The sequence below is a fragment of the Phalacrocorax carbo genome, chromosome 5 (genome assembly GCF_963921805.1).
Source record: "Phalacrocorax carbo chromosome 5, bPhaCar2.1, whole genome shotgun sequence".
Classification (NCBI taxonomy): Eukaryota; Metazoa; Chordata; class Aves; order Suliformes; family Phalacrocoracidae; genus Phalacrocorax; species Phalacrocorax carbo.
Window position 1 is genome coordinate 27,771,534 of NC_087517.1, and position 27,061 is coordinate 27,798,594.

General features: G+C 42.9%; 1 protein-coding gene across 1 annotated transcript in view; it reads left to right on the forward strand.

Annotated features, from left to right (window-relative positions):
- Positions 1-15,137: 15,137 nt before the first annotated feature.
- Positions 15,138-27,061, forward strand: part of ITGA4 (integrin subunit alpha 4) — a 39,867-nt gene continuing 27,943 nt past the window's right edge. The window contains exons 1-6 of the mRNA XM_064451744.1: positions 15,138-15,621; positions 15,727-15,848; positions 22,116-22,222; positions 22,319-22,448; positions 23,779-23,846; positions 24,516-24,645. Coding sequence (XP_064307814.1) covers positions 15,437-15,621; positions 15,727-15,848; positions 22,116-22,222; positions 22,319-22,448; positions 23,779-23,846; positions 24,516-24,645 — 742 coding nt within the window. The 5' untranslated portion in view covers positions 15,138-15,436. The remainder of the gene's footprint in view (positions 15,622-15,726; positions 15,849-22,115; positions 22,223-22,318; positions 22,449-23,778; positions 23,847-24,515; positions 24,646-27,061) is intronic.

Sequence of the window (27,061 nt, forward strand, 5' to 3'; positions counted from 1 at the left end):
CTGCTCCACCTGGACACTCACAAGTCTATGGGGCCGCATGGGATCCACCCAAGAGTACTGAGGGAGCTGGTGAAGGAGCTCAACCAGCCACTCTCCATATTTATCAGCAGCCCTGGTTATCAGGGAACATCCCAGATGGCTGGAGCCTTGCCGATGTGACACCCAGCTACAAGAAGGGTCGGAAGGAGGATCTGGGGAACCACAGGCCTGTCAGCCTGATCTTGGTACCAGGGAAGATTATGGAGTGATACACCTTGAGTGAGCTCACCAGGCATGTGCAGGACAACCAGGGCATTAGACCCAGCCAGCATGGCTTCATGAAACGCAGGTCCTACCTGACCAACCTCATCTCCTTCTATGACAGGGTGACCCGCCTAGTGAATGAGGGAAAGGCTGTGGATGTTGTCTACTTGGACTTTAGTAAAGCCTTTGACACTGTCTCCCACAGCATCTTCCTAGAGAAGCTGGTGACTCATGGCTTAGACAGGTGTACTCTTCACTGGGTAAAAAACTGACTGGACAGGTGAGCCCAGAGAGTTATGAACGGAGCTAAATCCAGTTGGTGGCCGGTCACGAGCGGGGTTTCCCAGGGGTCAGTGTTGGGGCCAGTCCTGTTTAATATCTTTATCAATGATCTGGATGAGGGGATCAAGTGCACCCTCAGTAAGATTGTAGATGACACCAAGCTGGGTGGAAGTGTCGATCTGGTGGAGGGCAGGAAGGCCCTACAGAGGGACCTGGACAGGCTGGGTCGCTGGGCTGGGGCCAACGGTATGAGATTCAACAAGGCCAAGTGCCAGGTCCTGCACTTGGGTCACAACAACCCCATGCAACAGGCTTGGGGAGGAGTGGCTGGAGAGCTGCCTGGAGGAAAAGGACCTGGGGGTGTTGGTTGACAGCTGCCTGAACATGAGCCAGCAGTGTGCCCAGGTGGCCAAGAAGGCCAAAAGCATCCTGGCTTGTATCAGGAATAGTGTGGCCAGCAGGAGCAGGGAGGTGATCGTGCCCCTGTACTCGGCACTGGTGAGGCCGCACCTTGAGTACTGCGTGTAGTTTTGGGCCCCTCACTACAAGAAGGACATTGAGGTGCTGGAGCGTGTCCAGAGAAGGGCAAGGAAGCTGGTGAAGGGTCTGGAGAACAAGTCTTATGAGGAGCAGCTGAAGGAACTGAGGTTGCTTAGTCTGGAGAAGAGGAGGCTGAGGGGAGACCTTATTGCTCTCTACAACTACCTGAAAGGAGGTTGTAGCGAGGCGAGGGTTGGTCTCTTCTCCCTAGTAACAAGTGACAGGATGAGAGGTAATGGCCTCAAGCTGTGTCAGGGGAGGTTTAGATTGGATATTAGGAAAAATGTCTTTACTGAAAGAGTGGTCAGGCATTGGCATAGGCTGCCCAGAGAGGTGGTGGAGTCACCATCCCAGGATGTGTTCAAAAAACATGTAGACGTGGCACTTCAGGACATGGTTTAGGAGACATGGTGGTGTTGGGTTGACAGCTGGACATGATGATCTTGGAGGTCTTTTCCAACCTTAATGATCCTATGATTCTGTGATCTATATCTACATCCTACTTCTATCTTCCTGTACTTAAAGACTCATTACAGTAACAGACCCCAAACAATTAATGTTTATAAGTGAAATGTTTTTTTTCCAGATGACATTTTTTTGTTCTGAAATATTAATGCAAATACTTCTTTTTGCTTTACCTTTTGTACAAGAGAATATGTAAATGAAGGAAAAGCAACATCCCTTGTGAATAATTACCTATTGCTTATACTCTAACATGCATAAGCAATGATTAATAGAAAAATATTAAAAGTTCATTTCAGAAAGTAGTTCCTAGAAGATAAACCAATAAAACAAGTTAAAGGAACACTAACATTAGCACTGAGGTTTCCATCAGCCAACTCGTTTCTTTAAACACAGAGACATTTGAAAAGCTGTAATTCTTTTCCCTTGTGGAAAGCAGCCCTCTAGTACCATTAACTTTTGGGATTGTTCTGTTCTTCTCTATTCATCTACTGTAAGCCTGAAGTCTAAAAGCCATTGCAGTCTCCTAATGATTTCAGAAGCACTGGATTGCCCTTTCTGTGGAACAGTCTCATGGAAATGTCTTTAAAAATATTTAACATTTTATGGGTATATCAAACCGAGTGACCATGAACTGAACACTGGACCCAAGTACCTTTTTTGGAGCAGAGTTGTACTACTAGACTGACACGTGTGGCTTCCTTAATTTCAAGACACTATACCCCTGAAAATACATAAAACTAGAGCTATATGATTTCACCGTTGTCATAAACTGCATCTAATGATGTTTTCAAGATCTAAACCATGAAACATGAACAAGCAGCCAACACAATGTGAATATCCAAAAAGCTTCTGAAAAAGGGGATTACACAAGTCTAAGTTCTGGACTTTTAATTTCAAAAAAGGAGATAGAAGTTGAAAACTAGAAGTAAATAAAAGACTGGATCTAGAGAAGAAGAAAGATGGAAAAGCAATGCAGATTTCTCCACACATGAGCCAGTTGTGTTCAGAAGACTATAACTCCATTCATGCAGAGATATACCAGACTCATAAGCTTTCTAATATATAAAAATCTGGTTGATTGTCAGGTTTGCTTATTATTTGCTTACGCCTCATTTACCGTTCCAGATAAGCTATAACTTTGAAAATGACTAAGTGGCAAAATGGTTAAAATGTTCTGGAATGGATAAGATTACCACAAGCAAATTCACCCTTTAACTTCTTTCTTTAAAACAGATGACTGCCTTTTTAACTCTATATTTTCATGCATTTTATATTTGTAAAAAGACCTTTACTCTTGCCTTTGAAAGTTTTGCTGTCAACACATGAATCACTGGGAAACAAGGGGGGATGTTTAGTGGCTTGTTCCTCATAGTAATTGTTATGCATTTATAGAAGAAGCAAAGTTTGCTCTGAAAGACATGTACAATATTACGCTTCATTCTACTTAACAAGAAGAAAACATGTAACTTCTTTTTACAGAACAGAAAGTTGATGATGCTGATACGATATAATAAAGACATTATAGCATTCATTTCAAAATAGAAAGATCTTGGGAAAACTCATTTAAATAGATAATCTATGTTTCATATATTGTGCCAAGTATTTATGTTATCATATTTTAAGTAAATATGCCAGAATTTTATGAGGGTTTTAATTAGAAGAACAATTTTCTTTAGCCAGAAAACCTAAAAAGAAAAAATCACACTGCAAAACAAGTTAATCTGATTCTATCTAATGATTATGCTTCAGTCTTCACACAGTCCCAGACAAATACACTGATGGGCAAAATGGTGGCCTAGTTGAAAACAATGGGAAAACTCCGTTAGCTATTAAAAGTTCTAGAATTTCAAACTGAGTCTAACCGTAAATAATAACTTGTATTATATAAGGCAAATCTCTGTTTTATTAAGTGAACTGCCAAAGAGCTTTTATGGCTACTGAGGGTTACAGAGACATGGCCTGTGGCTGAAAATGTTCAGCATTTGTTAGCTTGAGATCTGAATTTGTTTTTCTGAGAAACATATAATTCTGTCATAGCTACATGAAATACATATTCAACATCTTATTTTTACCCATCTGTGATGACACTTAAATTCAGTTTTACTTTTCTCTGAACTGCCTTCTGTGATCTCAGTAAGCAGAAAAAAAAAATTAGAGAAGCAACACTAATTTCTCAAAACAGATATTATGGCTTATTATCCCACAAGCGTGTCTATGATGCAAACATTTATGGCCAGTTTGTGTACACGAAATAATCTTGACTGTGAGAATAAAGAGAAAATTGTGGTTCAGATATGTCACAAAAGAGAATATGGCTCTGCTATTTTTATTCTCTTCTTATGTGGTAGGTTAATGCCCATATCACTTTTCATATAAAATTTTAAGTACTACCACATATGGCTTATGATGATGTTTAAATATAGGTGTGGGGTTTTTATTAGTACATCTTTACACTTGCTCTAAAATTATGCCAGACCATAAACAGATAACTGTACTCTGCCTAAAATAAGAAAATCCTTTGTTCTTAAAATTATGATGCATTTTCATATCTCCCATCATTAAGTAATAAATACTGTGTTGTAGATTCTTCACTCACCTTATCTAAAACTGATACAAATTCACACATTTAGGGTAAGATTCTCAGCCTTTTTTGAACACTTCAACCCTCTGTAAAGCCCAGGGAGGTTTCTCATGGAGAAGACATGGTAGGGAAGGGTTATCAGAGGTGAGATCACAATATATGATTGTATAATACTGAGCTTGTAATAGCTGTTAACCCCAGGGAGATATCTGTGTAAGTGAGAGTTGGATCCTTTGTTTATATATCATAAGTTCCACATCACTTTAAAGTCTGGAAAAACAAAATAAAATGTGATTTCTTACCATTTAGTTATGAAGAACTAGCTTGACTCTTCTGCAGGTGTTAGACCTTGATTAAGCCTCCTTTCATCATGACTCTCATGGTAAGCTGCACCAAAAAAATAATTTAAAAAAAAGCCAAATCAAGTTTTAGGGAAGAAAGAGAGTTAAATAGAGAACATTTACATGATATTACGTAAATCCATTCACTTATACCTTGAATATTTCCCTGAATACTGGTTATATCTCAGATTTTACAGCCCTAGTCCCTTTACACTGAAAGCAGTATAGTGAAATTGGAAAAGGTCTGGAACTTTGTGGTGGGTTGACCCTGTCAGGCTGCCAGACACCCACCCAGCTGCTCTCTCACTCCCCCTCCTCAAATGGGACAAGGCAAGAAAGTACAATGAAAAAGCTTGTGGGTCAAGATAAAGACAGGGAGAACACTTAGAAGTCACTGTCATCAGAAAAAGAATTGACTTGGAGAAAAAGAATTTAATGCCAGTTAAAATAGATTTCGAGAGAGTGAAACAAAGACAGATTAAAACACCACCTTCCCACAACCACAGCTTTTTTTCCTGGCTTAGCTTCACTCCTTAGTTCCCAGGTCGTCTACATCTTCCACCCATGCCCAGGACGTGCAAGGGGGGTGGGCAACACTGGGTTACTGTGAGTACAAAACAGCCCCTCTGCCTTTCCTTCCTTCTCACATTTTTCCCCAGCTCCAGTGTAGGTCCTCTCCAGGGCCACAGTTCCTGTCAGGGGAATTAGCTCCAGCATCAGCTCTGCATGGGCCACATTTCCTGTCAGGAAAAATCTGCCTCACTGTGGGCTCTCCAGGGCCACAATTTCTGTCAGAAGAACCTGCTCCACTGTGGGCTCTCCAAGGCCATAGTTCCCATCAGGATAACCAGCTCTAGTGTGGGGTCTCTACAAGCTACTATTCCTGTCAGGAGAACAAGCTCCAGTATGGGTGCAGTTCCTGTAAGGAGAACATACTCCAGCATGGGATCTTCATGGACCACAGTTCCTCTCAGAAAAAATCTGCTACAGCATGGGCTCTCCAGGGCCAGAATTCCTGTCAGGAGAACCAGCTCCAGCATGGGCTGTCCAGGGCCACAGTTCCTGTTAGGAAAATATACTACAGTGCGTGCTCTCCATGTGCTGCACCTTTTGTCAGGAGAACCAGCTCCAGCATCAGCTCTCCATGGGCCACAGCTCCTGTCAGGAAAACATGCCCCAGCGTGGGCTCTCCACAATCTGTAGTTCCTTCAGGACATATCCACTGACTCCAGGGTGGGGTCTTCCATGAGCTGCAGTCTGTCATGGTGTTTTCCTCTCCACTGACTTCAGGAGAGTCTCTGCAACACCTCCTGGGGCACCTCCTCCCCCTCTTCCTTCCCTCACCCTGGAGTTTGCAGGGCTGTTTCTCACTCTTTTCCCCCTCACTCCCCACAGCCTGTGCAGCATTTTGCCTTTTGTTAGATGTTTTCAGAGGCACCACCAGCTTCAGCTTCACTGGTTGGCCCAGCCTGCAGGGAGTCTGTTCAGGAGCTGGCTGGAACCAGCTGGAACCAGCATGGGGCAGCCCTGGCCACTTCCCACAGCGGCCACCCTCCAGCTGCCCTGCTGCCAGCACCTTGCCATGGACACCAAAAGCGACCTTTCAGCAAGCACTCATTAAAGGCATAACAGCTTCCATGCAGTGAGTTAAGGAATTAGGCCAAGCCTTTTCATCCTGGGGGAAGCAGAGTGTGGGGACCACGTGCAGTCCCTGGTTACCCCTTGAGTCTTCTGGTACCAAGAGCTTAGGGAGAAAACATGCAGCTAGGGGAACCAGCCTCAAAACAAACATTAGGAGCTCATTCTTCATGCATAATCAGGAAAACCCTAAGTGGAAAGCTGTTTTGGGTACTGAGATCAGGAAAGCATCTGTGGGGGACTATCATATCAGTTTTTCCTGTCCTTGTCGTGGTCGGCCCCAGCAGCCCCTGCAGACAGGAGCACTGGCTTGGGCAGCCCCTTGGTCTGACCCAGAACAACCATTCTTAAGCATTTAAATAACTAGCAGATTTCACCATCTATTAAATATAACAATGCTCCCCAGTGTACCAAAAGCCAGTGAAGCTAGAATTCTCCTAGAATTTGCACAAGTCAGCTCACCTTTCAATCATTCATGAACTCAGCTGGTTTCCTATATTTAATAGAAAGCGGGAAAACAATAGAAATCAGTCATCTAGTTTCCACGCATGCAAAGCTGATTTGAAAGAAGTAGCTAACACATTTTATTGTAACTCTCTAGAACATAAAACATTTCTGCAGGATTTTTTAGAAATTAAAAAGAAATACATTTCAGTTCATAAATTACACAATATTCTCAGTATTTCCTGTGAAATTCTCTGAACTATGGAAATACAGTCAATGAGTCTCTAATCAGGATATTCATGTATGAGCTGAACTTCAAGTTCACTAAAATTCAGGGCTGTGCTACAGCTGAACACATGCTTGTACGGTCTTCCAGGACATGGGTGATTTTCTGAGTCATCTGTGTTATCAGAGTTATTAAATAATCACTTTCACTGTTCATTCTACTGCTATATAAACATCTATGCATTTGGCATAAAATAACTGATACATGTGTCTTTATGGTTCTCTCCCTCAAAGAAAAAGATTATCATGCTTAGTTGGAGGCAAACCACAACTATGCGGAAGACAGACATATGGCCTTTCCTTGACTTTTGGAAGTACTCTTTCATTAAAAGGGAAAAACATGGCAGATCTTACTCCTTCCTTAGGAAATCATTGGTGCCTTACAATTATATTATTGTTTTTGTAAGAAGACTCTTTTGCCAAAGCTTTTAATTGTTAAAGCATCTTGCTTATTGTGTTGCTGTAACACACAATTTTTTGGGGAGTGATACATTTTAACAACAAAGAGCTGAGTATCAATGTTCTTTGATAACAGGAGGAACAATGCAGTCAGGGTATTCTGTTCTCAGTGCAGGCTATATTGGGGGGCACCTGCTCAGGTACAATAAACACTCGCTGGAAAGGGAGAATAACATTTTTCAGACCTGGTCCCTATGTGTATAGGGTATGTAAATTTTTAGAATGAGTTAATGAAAGAATGTAAGAGTATTCTCTGAATGCTCCAGGTCCATTTTGCCACAGAAGACATGCCTATGGCAATATGACATTAAAATATTGTGCTGGTTTTGGCTGAGAAGGGGTTAATTCTCCTCACCGTGGGGGTCGGCTACCTTTCCAGCTTCCCGCGCTCTGCCGCGTGGCAGGGGGGGCTGGGAGGGGCAGGGCCATGGTGGGGGCGGCTGACCCCGACTGGCCAATGGCAGGTTCATTTCATACCACGTGACACCATGACCAGTATATGGAGGTGGGGCAGTGGCAGCGCGGAGGTGGCGTGGCGTCGGGTCGGTGGGCGGCTGCGGTGCGTGCGGTTCGTTTCGGTGGTTCGTTCCCCCTCTCCTCTCCCCTCCCTTCCCCCCTCCCCCCCCCCCCCCCCCGGGGCTTTGCGCCTCTCGTTGTTCTCCTTTACATTGCATTTCTACTGTTGTTTCTTTAAAATTTAATTATTAAACTGTTCTTATCCCAACCCATGAGCGTTACCCTTCTGATTCTCTCCCCCATCTACCAGTGGGGGAGTGAGCGAGCAGCTGTGTGGGGCTGAGCTGCCGGCTAAACCACGACAAATATGTATGTACATAGCTCATACATGTATTTTGGGTGTTGAGCCTGTAGAGTTTGCAAGTGCACAGAAGGCTACATACATTTCATATACATTCAGCTATGATGACAACAATTCAGAAAGAAATTGAGAATTATGACATGTCAAAATCAAAGACTAAAAAAGAAAATAGTAAAGCTACTACATGTACTACTCTAAAACAGAGCCAAGACAACTCGGAGGAACTTTCCTAAGTAGGACAGCAGCTGGTTGTTTCATTTCCTTACAGGTTTCATAGCAACAACTTGTAACTAATTGTTTATGGTGACTATTATGTAGATCACTATACAGAAAAAAAGCCCAGGTAAATAGATACAGCCTACTTCAGCAAAAACCAGGAATGGGGACAACTAAGTTTATCTGTAAGTGGGTGAACTCTTAATAGCATATTCCCAATATAAATTGTTTCCTGCCTCCTCTCAATATTCCTACATTTTTCTTGAATATGAGGCTCTAACTTCAGAAAAACCTCTCTTGCAGACTAAATGACAATGATACTCAGATTGATCTTGTTCCTACAAGGCAACAAAAATTCTTTATGTTTAAAATGTGAGGATCTAAACTCTTATTGGACCTGATTACTACAATATCATAGATACACAGCTAGCAAATAACTACTTATGAGGTAATGCCAGTACCAAGGACATTTTAAGTCAACATTTTAACAACTAGAACTCTGATAGCTTGCCACAAAGTTGTTTTTTTTTCCCTAATTTTTAAAGAGGTTAATAAATCTGTGAAGACACATTATGAGGAATGGATGGTGTTTGTAATCATGGTAAGAGCATTCATGGAAGGAGTGCTAGAACAATATTAATATACATACACAACATACATAACTAGCTAGAACAATACCTTTTTTTCATCTCTGAAAAATTCCAGAAGTCTCATATTACATATGGCTATACAAAACCACTGAATTTTCACTGCCTTCTACCGTAATTCCTTCTTATCATAATTTTGTCCTGGATTTAGCTGTGGCTTGTCTTAGGCTTTTCTCTGCAACTATGTTGACATCTCAGGGCTGGATCCTGGTTAGAGATGCCTGCTTCCAGCTTCACATAGATTCCGAGTTTGTAAAGTAACCATGTTTTGTGCATATCTAGGATTCCATGCTAGCATCAAAGAAATGACCAATGGATGAGAAATATTTCTAATATACTCTCTCAGGAAGTAGAATCAGGCATAATGATTACCATGCTTCATAAAGGTGGCCTGGAGTCCACATTCAGAAGCATGATCTCATTGTGATGTTGTCTGATGAAGCACAATATCACATCCTGGAAAATATAAGTTATGGTATCCTGAAGACAGATTGAAATTGGACTGGCATTTCCTCCAGATGTTCCCTTTCAACAGTTCTCTTCCAACAACTCTTCTGTTTTGGTTGGTGGTTTTTCTCCAAGAAATAAGGGGGTCTTATGAGTTTGTTTCCTATCTGAAACATAGCTGCTATCACTGCTGAAAGAACATGCTCTGCACACAACCAAATCCTTCATCATTTGGGCGTCCTTTTCATAGTGCTCACTTCTTCTATGGAGCCAAAGGCTTTCAGCCTCTGCATCATTTGACCCACAGATTCTAAACTATTAATTGTCCAACTTTCACCAATCATTTACCATGCCTATTTTTGTTATAAATTATTTTTTAAAAATAAAGAAGAAGAGAGAAAGAGAGAGAGCAAAGAACACCCCCACTCCTCTCAAGATATTCAGTCATTCAAGTATCCTTGAATGGACACCTTTGGAAAATAACAACTCTTCAGGAAGCCCTGTGCAACCCAGCAGTCTCATTGTATTGACATATGCACGTACTCAAAGGCTGATGGATTTTGAGTACAAGCAATTTTGGTCTAGTGATGATAAGCGCTGTATAAATTCATACCTGAGTACAGAACTGATGCTTCTCATCAGCAAAAACAACATCTGCTTCAGTCTACTTTGGTTAAATAACTAAAGCTTGTGCTTGTAGCTTGTCCTCTGGTTTATCTTGCCTAGCAGAAGCATCAGACAATGTTTAACTTAAAGTTGCTTTGCAGCAAATTTAGGTCAAGTTCTTATGGATTTGTTCCATTCCCATTGCACCCAATCTCTTCAGCAGACATGTGGAACCTATGGAAGAATAAAAACATGAAAAAAATAGAAACTGGCAACATCAAGAGATGGTCAGGAATTTTTCTGTAAAGAGATTAATATGTTGAAATGGAAATTAGTTGCAGGAAAGGGTAAATTTAAAGAAATTACTCATTTTGAAAAAAAAAGAAAATTAAATAATATGTTGACATTCTCTGAACATATCTAAAATACTACAGCTGCACTGATTGGGACTTTTGCAGTGCAAGACACAGAGATGGCACATGAAAACACTCTTTGTCTGAATTTGAGATGGGAAAGTTTCAAAAGCTCAGCAGTTCCTTTGGGATGGGAAAAGAGGTTACCGCCCAGCTCCACTCAAAACTAATTATTTATGGTTGGATCTGATCTTGCAACTCAAAAATCTTAGGCAAAATTCTAAGGAAGAAAAAGGGTATGCAATGCATTTATCACACATACACATATAATGATGAATTTCCAGTCTTACCTACCTATAAATCAGAACACAGTCATTAGTTAAGCTGTTGTTAACTATAATGATCTATTGTTTGCTTCTCATAGTCAGGATGCCATAGTCATTGTCTGTATGACACCATTATAAGCTTAAATACTGGAACTTAAATATTGGAGCTTAAATATTCAGGAACGCAATTGTTCAAGGGAAGAAAACACTTCTTTAGCGTTTCCTAAAAAGACATCACATTAGCGTGAAGATGTTATTTGCTGATTAAATTAAAAGCTTCTTAATCTTTAACTGATTCTAAATGAAATTCAGATCTCTAAAGGGAACATAAGCAAAATGATAAAAATTAAGACCCTTGCTAATATTAGCTGCTTTTTGGTGCCTCAGACATCTGTGCTTAATTAAGTGGACAATATATCCTCTTCATGCAAGCTCACATATATCTTATAGCAGAGGGAAGATGAAGTTTCTTGAAGAGAATCTTAGGGATAAGTGTAACAGTATATTTGCCTTCTATAATTTCTCAGATGACAGCATATGAATAATAGACTTTTTGTCCCACTGACGTTGTTGGCGAGGGGGGTGGGAAGCTCACAGAAAACCAAGGCATAGTTCTGGCCTGACCAAAACCCTAGATTTTCCATGTTTCAGTGAGTTACAAAGGTTTAGAAAATTTCAATTTGAAATACCAATATTTAAGTACTTAGATAATTTCAGGATGAAACTTTCAACTCTTTCGACTTAGGAACAGGAAATCAATGGCTGATTGTTTTTATTTCTAATTGAGAGTAGATTTGGAGACACTCTTCCATAAGCAGCAGTAGGCTTACACGACACAAAGGAGAACAAGGACAGACACAGCTGGAAGCAGGCATATGCATGAGGATTTTTAGGAATGTGTGCTTTCCCTTGTATTTGCAACACAGTGAAAGCACGCATGTGATCAGTTACCCAAGGTCAGCCCATACACAGGACTTAATTTAATACAAATGTCTTCCAAGTTAGGGAACCAAGAAGGGAATAGTACAGGGTATGCATTCAGAATTAATATGTTCTTCCTACAGTGATTTTCTTTCCTTTCTTCTCACCAGCAGTGGGAGGTATTACAGGTAAGCAATGTTGACAGAGTGATAAAAGACCCAAACCATTGCTTTTCCCAGACTGAACAGCTATAGGAAAGGCAAGGTTTGGTTGGTTTTTTTTCCCAGCAACTTCCTTTCATATGCAACATGCAGAATCACTTTCCTTCCAAATGAAAAAAATAACACAGAAAAATCTCAGCAGTAGTCATTACCTCATAATTACATTTGAAATTTTAAATCTTGAAGGACCATATATGATCCTATGTAGAACTGTATGGTCACCTTCTTCACCTGATGTTGTATGTTGACATTTATGGCACCAGTAAGTCAGCTTTACTCTAATGTAGCTCTTCTTAAGCTGGAGCCCTCAGGACGTAGGCAGAAGAGTATTTGGACCAAGATCCCTGAACTCCAGCAGATCAATGCTGGGGAAATGGATTTCTGCTTCCCTTTTGAGGCAGATGAGTAGACTTTAACTCTGAAGACTCTTGCCACTTCTACAAAGTTCAGGCTATTGCCTGAGAAAGCTCCTAAAGCTGCAGCACTGGTTTAAACCACCCTACTAAAACAATCAATACAACTGGTCAGTCCCACAACATATGCACTGCAAATCTGATCTAGGTTTGGGGGTTTTGCCGGGTTATTTTTAACCCAAATTACTTCTCTGATGTGGTTCACTGCTCAGACACAGAACAGTATCAGTGTGACAGAGGCAGTATGATTCAAGAATCAGCAGCAAGAGATGAGGACAGTCAAATGAAGTGCACGCATCTGCTATAAAAAATGCTTGCCAAACTGTGGACTAATATACTTTCTTACTTAACAAACTATCCCAATAGCTTCTCTGAGATTGCCTTAGATGGTGAACCAATGTCAAGCAGAAGAGGAAGTCACTGTGACATTTTGCTTCTAGTGCTATTAACTCCCAGAGGACTAGGGGAGATGTGCTGCCCAGATTGCGTAATGGCAAGATGTTTTGGGAAGAATTCCTTTTTATTATTTCAGGATAACTTTTTATTATTTTAGGATAACTTTTTATACGGAAATATTTACTTTCTTTGTAAATACAGGTACTTGGCTTCCAGCATTAATTCCACCTTTTCTGCAAGTTCTCCTAATCCCTGATTAGACTCAAGCTCTCTCCCTCCTTTGTCAAGTTCTCTCTCTACACCATTTTGCCAGTTTTGCATTGATTTTACTCTCTGTCTTGTCCTGCACCTGACTGGTACTAAAAACCTCAAATAATTCTCAGAAATATGGGTTTCTCACATCCCAGTAGATTTATGTTCTGATGATTTCATTGATGTCTGGTGGATCATGATGACATCTACTCTAGCACAGTCTAGGAGACAACAGACATGTTTCTTCCTGACAGGTGAGGTACAATATAGTTCTCATCTGCATCACATGAGCAGCTGTTTATGTGCCAGTAGATTAATCCCACAGCTTTACCACCTACCATTTGCTGTCAGCTAGGATCCCTGCCACTGGCTCAATGCCCTCTTTAGCAGTCCAGGGGCCACTAGGTGGGAGGTTCTCCAAAGTCCCTGTAACTTTCAGCAGTGTCTCTCTTTCCCCACACTCCCCCAGCATTACTGGTCTCCAGAGACTGCAATTTGCCTCTGAGTAGCATTAAGCAGCCTGCACACATTTACCCCTCACCTATTGGACACTCATTGATAAGCCACACCACTGAGTGTGAGGAACAAGTCACCTAATCAAGGGTTAGGGTGGGGTTTTTTCAAATTAATAGAAATGCAGCTGCAAAATGACTGTTCAGACACAGTCACATGGTTCCTGCATCAGTATTTGCAGACAGACCTAAGATTGGTCTTGAGAGGGAGCAGGAAGAACAGAGATGTTTAGGATGTAAACTTACAAGGGAAAAGGAGTCTGGGAGACCGTTCCCTTCTCAGTCATTCAAGAGATAGAGCTTTGCATCCATTTTTGTGAATAAGAAATGAACCCAGGAATTGTAATGATCTCTTGGGAAAAAGCCTGAAAGTTCCCCAAACTGACTAAGTAGCCAGGGTGGTGGTGAAACACTATTATGTTTTCATTCATATTCATATCATAAATATATTATTTCCCACCAACTAAACCACAATTTAGCATTTCAGTTTTGAATCATGCTTGTTTTGCTGCTTTCAGAATGATGGTGAAACTTCTTGACTGGTCGAAATGCAGATTCACAGCTGCTGTTGATTGTTGTAACTCCTTTGAAGTCGGTAGTGGGAAGAAAGATGAAGAGCAGCTGAGGAGCTGTTTCACTCCTTTACACAAAACAGTCACTGCTCGACATCAGTGTGACCCAGGGAAGCCCTCTGATAGTTCTAGAGATGAGGACTTAAAAAAGGATACACTACTGACTGACAAACTGTCAGATCTTGCAACGTGCTGATCTCATTCCATGAGCGACACATCTGCATGCACTTAGGATGACAAGAAGTTTCACTCCTGTGTTGCCTCAGTGTCCCACTCTGGTAGTTGCTCAGCATTTTGCAGAAGTGTTAAACTTTCCACCTTTCCACCAACTGAATGGAAATAAAAGGGGGTTTTATTCCAAGAAGCTTAAAACACCATGTTCTGAATTTCCATTAAGGGATGGTACTCTACCATCTCATATTTATTTCTAATGTGTATAATAGTTGATAGTTGAAATGATACTGGATTTGTCTTCCAGATGCAATAAGTAATCTTTGCAACTAAACTTTTCATTCCGAAGAAGTGCTCATGTTCTTGTTCCTCTGGCTCAAAATGCTGTTATACATAGGTCATCCCTACACGTGTATTACTACAGCAGCAGGGAAGCCCTGGTGTTCAGGCGGGTTCAGCGCTGTCCTCTGCTGCTACGCCGCCGGTTTCAGGACTGAAATGCCCCGCCACCAGGAGGGGGTGGCGGGGAAGATACCCCCCCCAGCACAACGCTGGCGTGCCCAGCCTTACAGCACAGCAAGCTTGGCTGGAGCTGCCGGGCTGGTGCTCCGGGGAGACGGGAAACTGAACCGAGTCCAAGCGCTTCCAGGCGGGAAAGTCGGCGGGAAGTTTTAGGAAAAGCCTGCCGGCTCTCCTTTCCCCCGCGGCCGCCAAAACGCTCGCCACCTCCCCGCGGCCGCCCGCCGGCCCGGCGCACCGGCAGCTCTCCCGCGCCGCCCTCCGGACAGGTGCGCCGGGGCTGAGCTGAGGTGAGCTGAGGGGTCCGGCCGACCCCCTCACTGTCCCGCCGGGGGCGGGGGTCGGGGCGGCCGCGTCCCACGGGGCCGTGCCCTGCCCGAGGACAGGGGGTCCTGGGGGCCGCGCCCTCTTGCTGCCCGCGGGCCGTGCCCCCTCCCGCAGTACTCTCGTGGGCGCGGACGGGGCGGGGAGAAACCCGACCCCCGCCGCCGCGGAAGAGCGGGGGGCTGCCGCTGCGCGGGAGGAGGCGGCGTGGCCGAGCGACTCCCCCATCCGGAGGGGACACCCCTACCCCGGGCCGCGGGAAGGTGGCCCGGCCCGGCCCGGCTCGGCTCGGCTCGGCCCGGCCCGCCGGCAAGCAGGGGCGGCGCGGGGCGCGGGCTGCGGCCGTCCCGGGGCAGGGCGGGGGCGCGGCGCTGCCCGCCCGCCGAGCCGGGGAGCGGAGCCAGGCGGGAAGCTGGCGCCCGCCTGCCTCCGGCCGACCGGAGCCATGCGGAGCGGCGGGAGGGCGAGTGGGACCGTGGGCTGGGCTGCCCCGCTGCTCCTGCTGTGGCAGTGCCTGCCGACGGCGCGGCCCTACAACCTGGACACCCGGCACCCGCTGCTCTTCCGGGGGGGCAACGGGACCCTCTTCGGGTACTCTGTTCTCCTGCACAGCCACGGCGAGGAGAGATGGTGAGACCCCGGCCGGGCTGCCCCCGCGGGGGCCCGTTGCTCCCGTCGCGCCTTCTCGCGGCTCCGCCGGCCGCGGCCCCTCACGCTGCCCTCTCTGTCCCGCAGGCTGGTGGCGGGCGCCCCCCGGGCCAACTGGCCGGCCAACATCTCGGTGGCCAACCCGGGGGCCATTTTCCGGTGCCGGATCGGGAGGAACCCCCGCGGGCGGTGCGAGCAACTCCAGCTGGGTGAGTCGGGGGCGGCGGGGGGCGGTAGAGGCGGCCCCGCCGGCGGCGGGGCCGGGTGGAGGCGGCAGGGGTGGCCCCGCCGGCGGCAGGACGGGACGGTCCGTGCCCGCCCGCCTGCCCTGCGCGCACCGCGGCTCCTCTGGCTTCTCCTTCAGGCTACGCGCTGCGGGCGGTTTCTCCTGAGTCCTTTCTAGATTAAACTGGCGTTTGCCTCTCGCTAAAGAGCGAGGTCGACGCTGCTGCCGAAAAACAGCAACGCTGGCACCTTTTTGTTTGGTTTTTTTTTTTATGTAGACAGAAGAAAACGCACCAAAACTTGATTTAGAGAAGTCGCGTGTGGCAGCTCCCATTTCAGAGTCTTCATTCACACCTTTCAGCACCCAGTTCAAAAGCCGTGTGAGGGTTTTGGTCTGTCTCTCGAGTTCTCAGCAGAAAACTAGTTCAGCTTTCAGAGCAGGGGACAAATGGAATTCGCTCAGAGATGGGTGGGTGGAAGTATGTGCCTAAATCATCTTTTTCTTCTGTAAAGCCTTCCCTTTGTAGAAGGCACCTGAGAGTGACTCTGAACCACAACCGTCTTGCAGATGGGTTCTCCCTGCTTGCAGATCTGTTGGCAAATTGAGTTTCAGGGGAACAAAGCTATTTTTGACTGAATCAGTTTTTCTGGCTCCAGCATTTAGCCTAACTCCCCTCTCCCTTGCCAGTCCCTGTGTTTGGGAGATGTAACTGGATGCACTTATCCAACTTCCAAGAGTTTGATATTTGTTAAAAAGGAGAACACATCAGAACGGGTTACTGCAAATATGCATGTTTTTGCATGCTCTGGGCTCAGTTCTTGTCCCTTTACATACAGTGCTGTTCATTCTGTCCCTATGAAATCTTTTTGATCTTTCTATCCTCCTGTGACCAAGACCATCCGAGCCGTTAAAACTAGGAATTTGCCACCCAGTAAGGAAGGGTGAGAAGCGCGGGAAACGGTTTTCAAAATAGTTGAAACCGATGAAGGCGCACCATGAACTGACGGGCTTTCAGGGCAGAATGCAGCATTCTGTCACAAAAAGGTTATTATTTCTTTACACATCTATGCGTAACACTTAGAACTGACAGGTTTTATCCATTTTTTCCTACAAACAGAAATAAGAGTTATTTTTCGTAACTAAGCTACAAACCCTTAAGGTAATTCAGTGGTACTTTGCTTGTAGCCACATAAGGAAAAGAAAAGCAGTTCCTCGTCAAAGGAACTGCAGTTAAACTTATTTTAGCCCAAGTAGGTTTTGTTTGTTTGTTTGTTTGTTTTGGTGTTTTCTTTTTTTTTTTTTTTTTTTGCAGGGGGTGGGGTGGGTGGGGTAATTTCATTCCAATCTTAGATCTATTGAAAATTATGTATAACAAAGTGCTTTTTTTCTCCAACTGCTTGTTTGTAAGAGGAGGCTTGCAAAAGTCAAAGTCAGCTGAAGTGGTGAAATAGCATATGCTAAGAGGCAGTAAACCCCTGCTCCTGGGTTGGAGGTAAAAATAGTCCTTCACTGTGTGGGGGAAGGAAAGGAGGGGACTGGTAGAAAGTTTCAGGTTCTTTGAAAACTACATATATCTGTGGTACTTCTCGACTTTCTCATTTAGGCAGTGGAGAAATAAAAGGTCTAATGAAGTAACTTGATGGGCTTTTCCTCAGTAGCTTAGGGGATTCTAAACAAAATGATGCAACAGGTGACAACAGGCGATAGAAGTGGGTTTTTCCAAATGTTGGGCCTCTCTAATAAATGGATGTGAATTAGAGACATAAATATGCTAAAACACTCTGTTGCTATTTTTCACTAAAGTAGCCGTGAAACTGGCATAACTTATTCATGAAGGATTCATGCACAATTAGGAAGCCTCTGATCACACAAAACTGCTGTTGTATTTTTTTGTCACACGTTCCTATCTGCTTCCTCAGTAGAGAAAGAATTGCTGGGAATAGTCCTGGATGAGCTATTTCCAGAGACTTTTAATGTTGTTCAAGGTGTTGCAGGGGCCTGGGCTTGTTTAAGAGTCAAGAGGAGCCATGAGATACACTAGCAAATCTTTGTCTCCCAGCTCCTCACTAGCACTTTTAAATGTCTCTCTGATGGCTGAATAGAGGTGTAGTGTTTAAAGGGTTTTTCTTCTAGTTCTAGTACTTCTGTCAATGGTGTCAAGTATTATAGACTGCTGATTTATTTGTATTTGGAGTATTTTTAAATTATATGTTAGATGCAGAGGTTTGTGATCAGGCTCAAGGAACAAATACAAAATACGATGCTTCAGGTTTATTATTTGGAGCACTAAGTGTCCGTCTTCTACCAGTCTTCTAGTCTTTTGAATTTCAAGACCTTCCCACATCAGTTTGGGATAGTTATAGATTATTGCAGAGGGACTTGCACAAATTTCACTAGATGCTTTACATTTTGGACTTGCGGAACATTACTGAAATTCTTCAACAAAATAGCTCTCAGATTTGAAACAGAGTGATTCATTGGCTAAAAATACAGGAAACAATTTATAAAATTTGCCATCCATTTGGGGGAAAAAAAGTTTTAACTACGAATATACACAGCAAATTCAGTGCATTTAACATAAGGCCAGAAACCTCTGCCCGCAGTTTCAGCCTTCCACACTTCCATTAAGTCCCTGCTACAATTAACCTAGGAACAAATTGCCCTCTAGCTTCCCCCAGCTGAACCGTTACAATGGAAAAGTGAACAGTTAATGGTTTTCTCCAAAAGGCTGACCTGTGTTCAACTTCGATTTCAGTATGTTTTGTCTTTGGTAGTTTGGCTTTTTGGTCTCACTTGCATTGCTCATACCCTGCCAGTGATCTCCTTTGAAATAGCCATACTGTTCCAAGGAAGACAGGACCTTCTGCACCTAGGTCTGTTACAGATCTATGGAAACAGCTGGCACTTAACTAGAATGTTTTGGGTAGAAGTGGTTTGAGGGACGTAAGAGGGATAAGACCTATCAAATCTGTGAAAGAGAAAAGATTGCCCTGGATCAATGAAAAAAAAAAAAGTCTGATGAGGCCCTGACATCTAGGAGCAGGATATCAGAAGGCTTGTTGTCTTTGCAGTAGAATTCATAGTTTTAATCAGTTAGCAATAGGACCAGAGGAGTTCTGGGAAGATAAAAAGCATCATGGGAGGCTGCTGGGCATGGAAAACACTGGAGCAAGTTATATAAAACTGGTTTCTCAGATGACATTGCAAACATCTGTATTAGAGTCCTTGAGGCCAAAGCTAGAAGTGGCTGTATAAGTTGTGACCTTATTTATATGCAATTGTGCTCTTTCTGTGGATGCATGCAGTGGGCATTATAGCAGAAGTGTATCTTCCAGCTGTGTAATGTACACAGGCTGGGTAATTACTTATCTCTCAGTGACTTCATGACAGCGCGTGCTCCTTTTCCCTGAGGCAACCAAGCTGCCATGTCCTCTTGAGCTTATGCAGTGCTGCTCTGTTGTTTGTGCAGAATACAGCATTTTCTCTTCTCATTCAATAAAGCTTTTATAATGTCATACCCTGAACCGGGGCTCATCACGGTATGTCATCACTGGGATGTCAATCTCGCGCTTCTCTCGCCCACAAAGACCGGTCATTTCCAAGGTGGTTTGATACTTGCCAGTCAGAGAAAGGGAAGAGACACAGGCAGCAGGTCAGCAGAGGGCCAAAGTGAACCTGAATCAAGAATGTATGCTGGAGCCAAGGAAAAGGGGAGTACAATCCAACAAGCATGAAGGAATGGTGGTGCTTGTTATGGACCTCCAAAATAGGCACAGGAATGAAGCCCTGAGATGAGCAAAACTGCCTCTTATCTCTCATGTCATCATTAGCTGGTCTTGTTTGACTTACTGATAGAAAGTCTAAGAAAGCCTCTTGAGATCTAAATTTATGACACTGGTCTTTTCCACTTCTTCCATTTCCTGCAAATCCACATACACTATAAAGCAAGTCCCAGGTAAGCCATTGTCATAAGAGGATGGAAAGCATTGCTAGAAGGGAGTTACTGGAAGTGCCTTTTCTGATTTAAAGGAGGATTAATTCCTACATGTGGAGTGTAATGGAATTTTGTTTTCTGAGGAGATTTCAATCAGCTTAATGTGCTCTATAATTCATGCAAACCCTGGAAATGTCTCCCTCAAGAAGTGAGGAGTTCTATGTGACGTAAGTCTAAGATTAAATTCTGAAACTAAATTCCAGGCTTGTGTCTGAAAATGATATATATTCAGTATGTAGAAGTTCATGTCACTGACATTGCCCAAGTAGGAGAATTCAGAAGTTTATTGCTTAGACCTCAGTAACTGACAGCCTGCAGAAAAATCAGCTTTTTTTTAGTACATTTTTAAAGGCATTTTACTTTGTGCTTGTCATGGAGTAAAAGCCCAGATGTTGTTAATTACCACTCCTCAGATGATCCACAGGAACTTTTAAATTACAGTAACATAAAATCTCTTGGCCCAAAGACAATTGAATGTGATGTTATTGTGGGTGCTAAGGTCAGTTCCTGTTTACTTGGATTTTGCACACTATTTCCTTGATGTCTTAGGGAAAGGCACATGAGGGAGGAAGTGGTAAAGAAGAGATGAAAGAGTGTCGGATGCCTCTTGACCCTGTGAAGGGTGTTGTTTTTGGAAGAAGGTAGTGTCTGTTGCGATGCATAGGGTGCATCATCCTCTGCAGTATGGTGAGGGGTTCTTGACTGTGCTACTCTGATCTTTCTATCGGAGCAGAGAGAAAGCATGATGTTTGGAAAAAGTGGAAAGGTAGTCTGGAAGTAGAAGAAATCAAGGTTCCAACAGTTTCTTCAAACAAATGTCAGTTGCTAGGCCTGTCAAAACAGTAGGCAACAAGCTCTGAAATAAGGATGGTGGTTGGGTTTTATTCCTACAAATGCTTCTCCTGACGTTTTCTTACCATGTGATAAAGAATTATCTTGATTCCATTGATCTGGTATTTTCTCTCAAAAAGTCTATGTAAAATAATTTAAGTCAGTGCTGGTTGTGAGGATGTATGTAGCAAAGCACACAGTCATTCATCTTTCTCCTGGCTACTAAATAGGCAAGGCATATCCCTTTATTCTGTTTCCATACTTAATCAACAGTGTGCAGCTGTATGTCCTGTCAAAGGAATTCGGCAAGTCCACTAAGCTAGGAATGTATTTATTTAAACTCTCTAATGCATTAGACAGTAATAAATTTCAGTTGTGATGCAAGTGCAGTTTTGGGAGGGGTGATCTATGCGTTTCACTCTCAGACCATGTCCCTGTCAGCACTGGTACTCTGTGATCTGTATTGGCGCCCTCTTCTGGGTTACTAAACCCCTTAAAGCTCAAAAGTTTAGGGTTCACCAGTAACTGCGTTGAATCTGGGAAAGTCTTAAAAATTATGCAAAAGAGCTTGTTCAAATGACATGGTGTGTTTCCTTACTTTATAAGAAGTTTTTTCACAAACTGTGTCATGCCAATGCATAGAAAATACTGGTTCAATAATTTGATTAATGCTTATTCATACAAACGTCTTGCAAATTAAAAGCTTGCTTTATAGAAATTAGAATACATAGTTTCTCCTTATCGTGGGTACCACTACTGCTTTCTAGAAGGAAGCAAATATTTGCTAACTTGAGAATACTGTAGCCTTTTTGGGGAGTTAGAAATTTCACTATGTACTCTAAGGTTTTAAAAATTAACGCTTCTTAAGAGTAAAATCAAAGAGCTGCTGCTAAATAATTGCAACAGTGCAAGGAGTATACAGGAAATGCGTACATAATGATCTGACATCCCCTACAGATTGCAGTTATATGCCCTTTATTTGATAGCCGTTTGCAGTAGAGATCGTTTTAAGGTCTCCTACCAATAGATTTGTAGTTGGAGAGATGCTCGCTTTAGGCTAGAGTTTTGGTAGCACTGCTTCTGTTCCTTACGAACATTTAGGCTGAGGAACACTTGCAAAGCCAGCCCTTCATCAAATTGAGTATAATGTCACTTTCTATCTTAATTTCAATAATGGTAGAGAAGCCAATCCTCAATCTCAGCTGATCTTGTTCAGAGCCAGTACGGTCCCTTTGGCACTGTGCAGTCGTACCTTTGTTCAAGAAGAAAGTGAAAAGTCTATGTGGCCTGTGTAAGAGACAGGCGTCAGGTCCACCAAACCTGAGTTACTGCAGTCTCCCTGTAGGGTTCTTGGGTGCTCCTGTTACCCACCACGTGGCCCTTCAGCTTGTCCCCCTGTTCAGAGCATTGGTCTTTGTGTCCTAGGCAACCCTCGTGGAGAGCGTTGTGGGAAGACTTGTTTGGAAGAGCGTGATAATCAGTGGCTGGGTGTCAGCTTATCGAGGCAGCCAAAAGAAAATGGATCTATCGTTGTATGTATTAACTGCTGGAGCTGCGTGTCTGTTTGTCAGACTGCCTTCACCTTTCTTATGCTTCTGTCAAACGTCATGTTTGTTTTTTATCTGTAGGCTTGTGGACATAGATGGAAAAATATCTTTTACATGAAAAGTGAACACAAACTCCCATACGGCATTTGTTTTGCCGTCTCTTCTGATTTTCGAACTGAACTGAGTAGAAGAATATGCCCATGCTATTTAGGTAAGTGGAATGTTTCGGACCTTTGTAGGGAAGGGTAAGATACATAACTGCATGGTGCAGAGTTTCTGAAGCCCCTGTGTTGCTCTGGGCAGGCTTTCTGCAGCCAAAGGCTTGAAGATTGAGCGCTGGCGATATGAGCCCAACTTACAATGCAAATTTATTAGCAAGATGTCTATCACTTCAAAGAAAAGCTGCTTTCAATGGGCAAAATATTAGTTTAAATAGGGCATCAGAATACTTGCTGCTGGACTGGATCACTAAAGGATGTGTGCTTCTCAAAAATAGGTCAGCAGAGGACATGATTTCTTGCTTTACTCTGTCATTTGCTTGCCCTGCTCAGGAGAGTGCCTCACAGCAGAGCAGCAGTAATACCTGCAAGTGATTGTTGCCATCTGCTCCTTAGCCTTTGATACAAAGCTGTTGTGGTTCCTCAACACCGTGCGTCCCTGTTCCTTATTTGCCTCCTGCCAAGGCCGCTGCTGTGGTGCAAGGCCTTCAGTGGTCCTTCCTTAGAGGACTGCTGGAGCAGAATAAGAGTCAAGACCTGAAGCTATCAAACAAGTCCATCTCTGCCTTCCCTTTCATACCTCCCTCCCATCCAGGAGAACAATTTTGTGACCCTGCCCCTTGCCAATGCAAGAAAGAGCTGACAATCTGGCCTTTCCATGCAGACCAATAGAGTAACACTGTCAAATGTCCTGCTGGTGGCTTCAGAGACTGTTACAAGCATTGGTGAAATCATGCTTTTATCTTCTGTGACTTTTTAAGTGAACAAACCTATGGATGAGATGAAGGGAACCTTCATGGGAGGCAATTAGCAAAGAAAGCAGGAAAACATAGCTGGGAGAGTTGGATGTAAAGACAATTGCTAAGGATGATAGATACCGATATGTCTAAGCCATAACGCAAGCTCTTCAGAGCACTAGTGGAGCATCAGGGCAACTCCTATCAAGATCTGTAAGCCTGTTCATCAGATTATGCCTGAATTATACAGAGTGGAAGAAAAGAGTTAGGTTTATCTAGCTGTGCTGCTCAAACTATTTGTGCTCTTTCATTCATCGAACCATTTAAAAATAAAAGTATAGCCTTTAAAGTCAAAAGATTTCAAAGGAGGCTGAGATCAAGTGATACATAGTGCATTGAGTTTGTTACAATACTATACTGAAGCTAAAGGCTATACAGTGGAAAACAGTGTTTTTAGTTTTATTGCAGAACTGAAACCTGACATTGTTTTGTGTTTTACCTTGGCACAACTTCTGTTGAAGACCTGGTAAGAAACTCTGAAACTACATGCTTCTCATCCTTTTTACTATTTCTTGCCCATTCCCAGATCATGTGCGAAAGTTTGGAGAAGACCATGGGTCATGCCAGGCTGGAATATCTAGTTTTTACATTGAGGTTTGTATTAAAGATGTTAAACTTCTCTATATATATGTATATACTTACATATATGTATACATACATAAAAGTGTGTATGTAAATGCAAACATTAACACTGTGGGTTTTTTGTGGGATGGAAAATTCAGGCTTCTCCCATTTCTTTTTAGCTGAATCTTGATAAGACTTGCATGATAATTCCTAACTAATACTTTTACTTTTTATTCCCTGGAATACTTTTACATCTTACTAAGTCCAGAATTACTTTTCATCTGGAAAAAGAGCATGAAAATAAGAGAGTATGAAGGTTTATTATTCTCTTTAAAGTAATCTGTTTGATGTAATATTAATAATACTTACCTTCTTGCTTTATGGAGTAATATTCTGTATTATTCAATCCCATTTCACTTGAAAATTATAATTTCTAAAAGAGAGTAATAAATAGGATATTCTCTTCTCAAAAGAGTTTTTTAAGTTGTTCTCAGCTCAAAGTTTTTAATAACCGTATTTTTAGAAAGTCTGAAAAATGTTGTCTCTGATCTAGTGGTAATCACCCAGTACTGAGCCAGATGCATCTCCAGTAGCATTTCACTGAGTTCACAGGAGATCTAAAGAAAAGCATTTGACTTGTTTTGCTTATTTTCATGAATATTTAAATATGAATAACATGGCTTTTTTTTTTTCTTTTAGGACTTGATTATAATGGGAGCCCCTGGATCATTTTATTGGACTGGTTCTGTTTTTGTATACAATACAACTGCAAATAGAATCTATGCTTATACAGATTCAAATAATCAAGTGAAATTTGGCAGTTATCTAGGTACTTAAAATATTTAATAATTTACAAAAATATAAGTCAAAGAAGTAGCTAAATAGCTGATCTTGAAGTGAGTGCACAATGTTTATCAGTACTTTCTTTATTAATCCCAGAAGTGATGGTTCTAAAGATGTGTTCTGATTTTGTTAAATATTATTTAATAATAAGGCTTCCTCTCTCTCTGTTTTACATGGAAACTTCTCAAACATTGGATTTCTGTTTTTATCATCTCTCCACTGAGTTGCTATCAATTCTTGATTTAGAAGGTAGAGATATGCTTCTGGGTGGTAATAGTTTGCACTTTATTCTTACGTCTCTTTGGCAGCATTTAGACTTATGCTATGATCTTAAGAGACAGACTGGCCTTCAATTGTGGTTGGTTGGTTTGTTTGGGTTTTGGTTTCATTGTTGTTTGTTTTTCATTTTTCTTTTATTTTAATTCCAGCCATATCTTGGTCTGGATATATAGGAAGGCAAACCTTATCTACAAAAGCCTGCAAAGAAAGTCATGAAGTTCCTACTTATGTACCTATATCCAAGTAATTAGCTGGATGTAATGCTAGAATTTGTAGGGGTTTATGCCAGAACCATCAGCAGCTTCAGTTTTCTCACTATACACTAAGAAAAGCTTATGTATCCTTCCTGAACTCCTCAGCAAGAATATTTTTGACTGTGATCATTGGTTTTTTGCATTTTCCTGTCATAGAATTATAGAATGTCCTGAGTTGGAAGGGACCCACAAGGATCATCAAGTTCAACTCCTGTCCCTGCACAGGACAACCCCAAAATTCACACCATGTGTCTGAGGATGTTGTCCAAGTGCCTCTTGAATATCGTCAGGCTTGGTGCCGTGACTGCCTCCCTGGGGAGCCTGTTCCAGTGCTCCACCGACCTCTGGACGAAGTACCTTTTTGTAATATCCAACCTAAACCTCCCCTGGCACATCTTCCTGCCATTCCCTCGGGTCCTGTCCTTGGTCACCAGAGAGAAGAGATCAGCGCCTGCCCTTCTTCCTCCCCTTATGAGGAAGCTGCAGACCACGATGAGGTCTCCCCTCAGTTTCCTCTTCTCCAGGCTGAACACACCAAGTGACTTTAGGTGCTCCTCATACAGTTTCTTCTCTAAACCTTTCACCAACTTCGTGGCCCTTCTCTGGACACTCCCTAGTACCTTTATATCCTTAATGTGACAATCACTTCCCTTGACCAGCTGCAGTGCAGTGCTTGATGCGCCCCAGGACATGGTTGGCTCTCTTGGCTGCCAGGGTGCACTGTTGGCTCGTGTTCAACTTGCTGTTGACCAGAACCCCCAGGTCCCTCTCTGCAGGGCTGCTCTGCAGCCTCTCATTCCCCAGTCTGTATGTACAGCCAGGGTTGCTGTGCCCCAGGTGCAAATTCTGGCCCTTGCCCTTGTTGAACTTCCTACGGCTGGCAATTGCCCAGCTCTCTAGTTTGACTACATCTCTCTGCAGGGCCCCTCTGCCCTCAAGAGTGCCAACAGCTCCTCCCAATTTTGTGTCATCAGCAAACTTAATTAGTATTCCTTCCAGTCCTGCACCCAAGTCATTTATGAAGAGATTAAAGAGTACTGGCCCTAAGATGGATCCCTGTGGAACCCCACTAGTGACTGGCCACCAGCCTGATATAACCCCATTTAATATAACCCTTTGAGCCTGACCCGTCAGCCAATTGCTCACCCATTGCATTATGTGTTTATCCTCCTGTATGCTGGACTTTCCGTCCAGGAGGAAAAACATCAACTGGCTTCCCTTGGTTGACTAGGTGGGCAACCTTGTCAATAGAAGGAAATTAAGTATGTTAAGCAGGACTTTCCCCTTGTGAACCCATGCTGGCTGGAACCAATGACTGTGTTGTCTTTCAGGTGTTTTTCAGTAACTCCCAGAATAATCTTCTCCATAATTTTGCCAGGCATAGAAGTGAGACTGACTATTTATAGATCCGGTGCATGTGGGTAAACATTTCCTGTTTCTGATTTCACTCTTCTGGCAATAGGAAGCAGGCATACATTATGAAATAACTGTTATGAAGTACAAAGAGGCTAACAATTCAGAATTCAGTACTGAGCCTTGTAAAGGCTGCAGCTGGGCTCTGCAGGAAAGTAAAGCAAAAAGGTGCTGGGTGGTAAAAGGTGATCAGATACCCAGAGCACTATGGTTAACGAGTAACATTTCTAACCTTTCATAGGACAAATGAAAAACTTCAGAGAATGCTTGCTCCAGCTTTCCAGTAACAATCAGCAGAAAAAATATTGCACCTGTCTGGGGAAGAAAGCTCATTCCAGATTTCTCTTCCACAGAATCATAGAATCATTGAGGTTGGAAAAGACCCTTAAGATCATTGAGTCCAACCACTAACTTATCACTGCCGAGTCCACCACTAAACCATATCCTCAAGCACCA